At 38.8% G+C, this 7369-nt stretch overlaps 1 protein-coding gene across 1 annotated transcript in view; it reads right to left on the reverse strand.

The window, feature by feature from the left end:
- Window positions 1-6975, reverse strand: part of LOC139722048 (ankyrin repeat and IBR domain-containing protein 1-like) — a 137129-nt gene extending 130154 nt beyond the window's left edge. Inside the window, exon 1 of the mRNA XM_071633367.1 lies at window positions 6072-6975. Coding sequence (XP_071489468.1) covers window positions 6072-6259 — 188 coding nt within the window. The 5' untranslated portion in view covers window positions 6260-6975. The remainder of the gene's footprint in view (window positions 1-6071) is intronic.
- Between the last annotated feature and the right edge of the window lie 394 nt (window positions 6976-7369).

Consider the following 7369-nt stretch of genomic DNA (forward strand, 5'->3'; position numbering starts at 1 on the left):
GATGGATTTTTGGAGGAGACTAAAGGACTTTCCTGTTGTGAATGAGTGTTACCGTATGTGAAATGATGTGATTTGTGTGTGATGTGACTGTAGAACCAAAGATCGTACACTGAAGTGTACGATCTTTGGTACAAGAACTCACTGGCTGGTGATAAAGCACACTGGCAATTAAGTGACCGAATTCTGGTAGATGACCGAATGCACATTATGTTTACCCCGACTTTGTACAAGGCGTGGGTCTGCCGCCTTTGACGGCCCCTCTCTAGTTGTGAATATAATGGTTTGACCCCAAATGACCTTTAGGGAGACGTTATATAAGCAAAAGTTGACATCAGACCATAACTAGAAATGTCGCTATGGCGACTGGTATGCCTCCGCCATAATGCATGATTCTCCTAATAGGTCTAGATAGTACATGTGGACAATGTGTGATTACATTTTCACAAAACTGGCAAAATATTGAAATGACAAGTTTGTCACAAATGTGTTGAATGTTCACCTTCCTTGACCTTGGTTTAATTGGATGAATAGGAGAGCATGTATTTGGGGATTTAAGGACTTTAACTTGACTTTGACCCATTCATACATTTATGCATTGAGTAATTTTCATGGTACCAGTATGGAGAAAAAGAAGAAATGGAGAAAAATTTCTGTACTGAATAGTAAATTGTTACCATGTTCATCTGGCCTTTGACCCTAAAATTCATAAGATAATCACTTTCAGGTAGAACATGCATAAATATGCAGTAAGTTTCAAGATAAATTGAGCCACTTCCGAGATATGGAGGAAAAAGTTACAAATGATAGTTCAGCACTTTCACTTGATCTTTGACCTTTTGACCTTTGAGGCAAAAAAAAAAGAAAAAAAAAACCCACCAGAGAATTTCTATTAGGTTACACATGCATACACCAAGTATAAAAAAAAATAATAATCCTGCTGGCATTGCATGAACATGAGGGAAATAGTAAAATTTTGAAGTGTTGCACTTGACCTTTGACCCCTGACCTTTGACCCCATGAACCCTACATTCTCTAGATAATCACTGCCAGTCAGTGTACATGTAACGTTCCATGAAGATACCTTGAACAATTTTTCTAATTTACAGAGAAAAAAAAAGAAGTTTTAATACTTTTACTTGACCTTTTGACCTTTGACCTTTGACCTCATGACCCAAACTTTCACCAGAGAATCTAAATTGGGTAATACATGTATGCACTAAGTTTCAAGAAAATATCTTCAGGCATCGCATAGATATGGTGGAAATAGTGAAATTTTATGTATTTGACCTTGACCTTTTGACCTTTGACCTTGAGCACGTGCACCCCCTAATACACATACATGCCAAGTTTCATTAGGATACCGCAACAGCTTTTGATAGTTACCTTGTCCACAAAATTCATTACGGACGGACGGAAAGATGGACGGACGGACGGACGGAAGGACGGACGGACCTAAGGACGGACGGACGGAAGGACGGACGGACGGACGGACGGACGGACAACCCAAAAACATAATGCCTCCGGCACCACTTCGTGGCGGAGGCATAAAAAACAACTTTAGAATCAAATTCCTCGACCCATAAAACCTCTAAAGCTGACTTTTCAAATTATTGTAACACTTTAAAGGTTTTTTGTTATGGACTGGCCTTTTTTGTAGGTGGCAGCCATATTGGATTTTGAAAATATGCCGCCCGGAGGGCGCCCTTCACAAGAAATACGCCTTTTTTCCGCTGTCGACAACTGCAATTCTATTACTAAGGCTGGGATTCCTGGAATATTGACCATGGGCAAGCCATTTTTTCTATAAACTGTTATGAATACAATGGCTTGACCCCTAAATGACCTTAAGGTGACCTTATAAGGAAAAATTGACTTCAGACCATAAAAACAACTTCAGAATCGAATTCCTTGACCCAGAAAACCTCTTAACCTGACTTTTTAAATGATTGTAACCCTTTTATGTTTTCAAATGCAAGTGACCTTTAAACCTATATGGTGGCCATATTGGATTTTGCCAATATGGCCGCCCCAGAAGGCGCCCTTCTTGGCGCCCATCAAAAATCAAAATAGTATGGTCTGGGCTACATGTGTGCCAAATTTTGGTGCTTTTGGAAAATTTTGAACCAAAAATCCCTGCGCCCCCCACTACTATACTCAGATTTAATATTAAACCATGAGACTCTTTTAGCAAGAAAATATACATTGATATCTCAGAATTCAGTATGAGTTTTAACATTTGAGAATGAGTATCTTTAGCAAACCTAAATCATCAGTTAGCACAGTCTCCATGTAGTTCTTGTACATGAAAAAAGATGAAAGTAAGGAGGAGACTTCAAGCACAAGTACTGTAGTCTTGTAAAACATGTACCCTGATGTCAGGACTCACTGTCAGAGGCATCCAGCTATGCTGAGTCATGTCAGTGTATCATAATATTTCAACTTTCACTCCTTTACTGCCAATCACTAACAACATTAAGCTTGAGGATAATGCCCTGAAGCTATTTCATGAACACTTCACATACATATTGGCATGAAAGTAGGTTATGTCATTCTTTTCCATATTAGATGTGCGTGTAATTCCTTTACCGTGTAATTCCGTTACCACAATCACAGCAGAACTAAAGGAGATACACTATTTCACAAAATGGTTTGTGAGTTTTTAGGGAGTCACATGTAGAGAAAAAATTTGTAAGGGGAGAAACAATCAGTGATTACTTTGTTCAGGAGAAAACTTTTTTTTCAGTTTTATAGTAACGGAATTACTCTGTACGTCAATTTGTCAGTAGATTTGGAAACTTTCTCAAACAGATATCATAATGAGAGTGACTGAATGCTTCAAAAAATGTGATTGTTGAAGCAAAAGAAGAAAAATGTGGAAGTATGGATAAAGTGGAGAGATATTTAAGTTGTTTCATTTTAAATTTTCATTTGATATTGTAAAATTTTAGATAAATAAAATAAAAAGTCTTCCAACTTTGAAAGTATGTAGAACAAAAACGAGGAAAGTTATTGGAAAAGGTTTTTTTGTTTCCGTAAATACAACAATCGGTCTGTACGGGAAACTTAAATTTCTGAGCATTTACTTTACTTTGAATTTCGCTGTTTTTGCCCCTCCCATACGGATTTGCCCAAAAGATTACTAGTACTATTTAGAAGCTAGTAGTAGTACTAGTTATCCAGGCTACATACACTACAGTACACAGCTATCCCACAAAATTGTACATAAAATGACACCTTGGCAGCTTAGATTCTGATCCTCTCGTAAGCAAGCCAAAGCAGTATCCGACTTCACACTGAACTTTCATGTTTCAACAAAAACTTATTAACCAAGAAACCATGCAGTAAAGCATGCATTTTGCACACAAACCAGCCTAACCAGCAGAACAGCACGACATAACGCAGCTGCCATAGGCATGCGCCAAAATGCACGTTCATGCGTCGAACAATGAACGATGTGGGACTGAATCTCTGCGCCTACGCACAAGGCGGAAGCGCGAGCGCCACTCCGATAAAAATGAAATTCTGCGGCTCTTACGTCAGGAAAGTATCTTCTGTTTTTCCGCTAAAGGGAACAAAATGCAATACCAAGTGCAATCTATTTAATCGTTACTACATAAAAACTAACTTCACCGGAGATCATTGTCATGTCACCTCAATATCCCCCAAAATTAATGCTAGCAAGACAACAGCTCTGATTTTAGTAGCCTACCAGGCTCTTGAGACGCTATTGTACCCCTTTTTAGGAGAATGGGTAGATGAGCAAAAAATTCTGAGATGAAAACCGATTGCACGAAACAGGCAGGCATGACCTCTTTCATTCAAATTTAAGAGGAATGAATATAAAAAAATCCCCCCAAAATTGTATTTTTAAATACTACTGCGATGACGTAAAAATAATTTACATAATTTGATATTTGATACATGAAATAAGGGTTATAAAAATATCTACATTTTGTACTTGTATGGAATTTTTAGTGAGATTTTGCAACTACGACTGGAGTGTTTTAAAGATATGAATATGCATGAATGAAGATACCTATACTTTCCACCCTTTTTTGTTTTTCTTTTATTTAGTGCTTATTCAATGTAGGGGTAATTAAAAATGCAGGGATCATAAACGAGGGAGTGTTTATGCTGTCACGTTCGATTACGTCACAATCAATAATATCGCCACCCGTTATTTGTCCCCACCGCAGATACGTGATGATAAAGCATGTAAAACAAAAGTCAAACCCGTCCAGAAATTTGTGCAAAAGGGTAAATCAGAGCTGTATCATGTGAAAATGTTCAAAACTGTACCATCCTGGAAAGCTGTTTTTATCACTTTTCCTCTTAATTTCCAAAAATGAAAATAATATGGAATACATGTAATCTTCAAGTATAATTCTTTATTGATAGATATATCAGATTAGTGCCCGGGTATGCCCAGTCGAGTAACTTTCATCTTTATTTCAGCTTTTTTTGCTCAATTTTTATTCGCGCATCTTTGTGTCTGTACCACCTACCTTTTGTAAGAAGGGATAGCGAAAAGTAATTACCATCACAAAGACATATCTTCCTTTGAAAGTGGCTGGTGATTATGTAATGAGACACGAGTCAATTGTCTTCGTATCTGCGCAGCAGATCCTGTTTGGCACATGCTTCAAATATTTTTGAGCGGCGGCTTAGAACATGGGATCAAAGGGAATGACACTGTTGTTACTCCATCTCTTGAACCTCCTTGGTATAACATGCAGTGGCATGGGAATGACTATGTACACGCACACACAGTGCATGCATTTCTCTGCGGCTGTCCTCGAGCGGACGTGCAGGCCCATATTAACGAAAGTTGCTGTCTAGGGAATGTACTGAATGCCAGTGCCAATTCAAGAAAGTTTTATGCTTGAAACTGATTGACAAATTGCCCTACATCAACATAAATAAGCACTGAATTGATCAGTGTTTTAGTAGTAGCCATGATAAAAGATCATGGGCATACATACTCGAGCAGGATTCGAACCTACGACCTCCTGATCACCGGACAGGCGTCATCTCCACTAGACCACCGAGCTTTCGCCCGACAGCAAGTGTTGGTTCCAATCCTTATAGCATGCAGCGGGTACTGCTTTGTTATTCAAATTCATGAAATTCTTCCGTCGAGATGTTTTCATTGCAACTGATTGACAAATTGGCCTACATCGACGTAAATAAGCACTGACTTGATCAGTGTTTTAGTATTCTTCCGTCTATCGACGGAAGAATTTCAAGAATTTGAATAACAAAGCAGTACCCGCTGCATGCTATAAGGATTAGAACACTTGCTGTCGGGCGAAAGCTCGTTGGTCTAGTGGAGATGACACCTGTCCGGTGATCAGGAGGTCGTTGTAGGTTCCAATTCTGCTCAAGTATGTACGCCCATGATTTTTTATCATGGCTACTACTAAAACACTGATCAATTCAGTGCTTATTTAAGTCGATGCAGGGCAATTTGTCAATCAGTTGCAAGAAAAACATCTCAACGGAAGAATTTCATGAATTTGAAGAAGTTTTATGCTGTATCATATTTTCTAGTTTTACAGTATATTCTTCTTATTCACTATAATAGGAGGGAACTACAACGTATGTGTAGGCTATGCAATTACTTTGAAGAAATAATCCAGATGACATGCAGAGAAATGCGTCAAAAACACAGACACACACACGAGTTGTTAGGAAGTGACATAAACATGGCATAGGCACAACTGACAGCTACTTGTATATCTGGTTGCAGTTTAATACTCATTGTCTTAAAACTTTAAATTTTACAGCAATGTTTACGAGGATATTTTTTTTTCTTTTGTTGCTGTCTTTTTAGTTTCCTTGAGAATAAAGCAATGACCTCAAGTTCACTCTTTCACAGACAAAACATTTTCAAGAGAATGAAGCAAGTGAAAATATATGCACACAATATGTACATGAATGCATGCACACCTTGGAAGATACATCTGTACCAGGTATCTCGGCAATAGTTTCATTACTTCTAATGAAGGCTAGAATCCTCAGAAAACGTATGAGATATGGGGCACAAAAAAGATTGGCGCATGGATACTCACCTGACCAATCTGTGCATGCCATGTCTGCAAGCGTAGTGCAAGGCAGTGTTGTGGTCATAGTGCTCACCGTAGGACACATTGGGGTCAAAGGCTTTCTGGAATTCAACACTGTGCTGGTATATCTCATCTGCTGTCTTCTCATCACCAGACTGCAGTGCCTTGCGGAATTTGGATGAACTGTTGCCCATCCTGAAAACATGCAGTGTCTTGTACTGCCAGCTGAATTCAAACCTTTGGGGCACCCTCTGTCTGTCAGCAATACAATGACTAATACACAAGTCTTTCCTGAGCCAGGTCACTGCCCAGTCCTAGTGATAGGCTGAGTGTATCATATGGTTGATCCTGCACAACTCCATCAAAGCAGGAGCATCCTTCTTTCACTGCACATTACTATACGTAAGTGTGATCAAATCGAGCATATGAATGAAAACAATTGTGATGCCATGTGAAATCATCTTCACAGTTAGCCGTTGTTACTTGAAATGCACTCAGGAAACTCAGAGTTGTCTTTTCTTTTGACAGGTTCTTCCATTGCTTTTCATCCATGTGTTAATAACACAATCACTTCTGTCTGGAATGCTTTCATCTACATCAAAGACAAACCAAATTCAAAAAACCTCTTGCAGGTTTGTTTTTTTTTCTTTTTGGTTTCTTTTTGCTCTGTTATGCTTGCTTGCTTGCTGAGCGTATCTTTGAGGCTCACTTTTCAGATTAGTTGGCAACGGCTAATACAAACCAATGATAGAGAAGAGCTGAACACTATGGATAAGTCTTGTACGCTAAGTTAATCTAATTGAGACAGAGTGTAGGCTGCTCACACAGACATGTCAGAACAAATGTAATCAGCTGTTGCCTTGCTACGATACTTTTGAGTCTGTTTCCTTGTAACCTTCAAACTTTTCTGGAGTTACCGCTGAATGACTGTACAAACCAAATAGTGTTTACTGCTAGGTTTTTACTTCCCAGACTTTTTATCACAGATTTCTCAGGCTCTATGATAACCATCCATTTACATATTTGCATCCATTTTCAACATGCTGAAGAGATTGTTTCTTGTTGTCTAAGAGGGGTGTATTATATCCAAAGTTGGTGCATGGTGTGATGCAATAAAGTACTCTCACTATAAAAGCACAATGCAAAACTGTTATCACCAATCCTGATTTGTGATTCACTGCAGACATATAAAACAGCATCCAGTGGCACTGCAATGTCACATTTCCATCAGCTGATCCCACCATTCCCCTGTTTTTCTCCTTTTCTTCCACAGCGTGCTCTGGCAAACCTAAGTCGCTGATTCC

This window comes from Diadema antillarum, unplaced genomic scaffold, assembly GCF_040938485.1.
Source record: "Diadema antillarum isolate AM-2024a unplaced genomic scaffold, OU_Dant_1.0 scf00000156, whole genome shotgun sequence".
Classification (NCBI taxonomy): Eukaryota; Metazoa; Echinodermata; class Echinoidea; order Diadematoida; family Diadematidae; genus Diadema; species Diadema antillarum.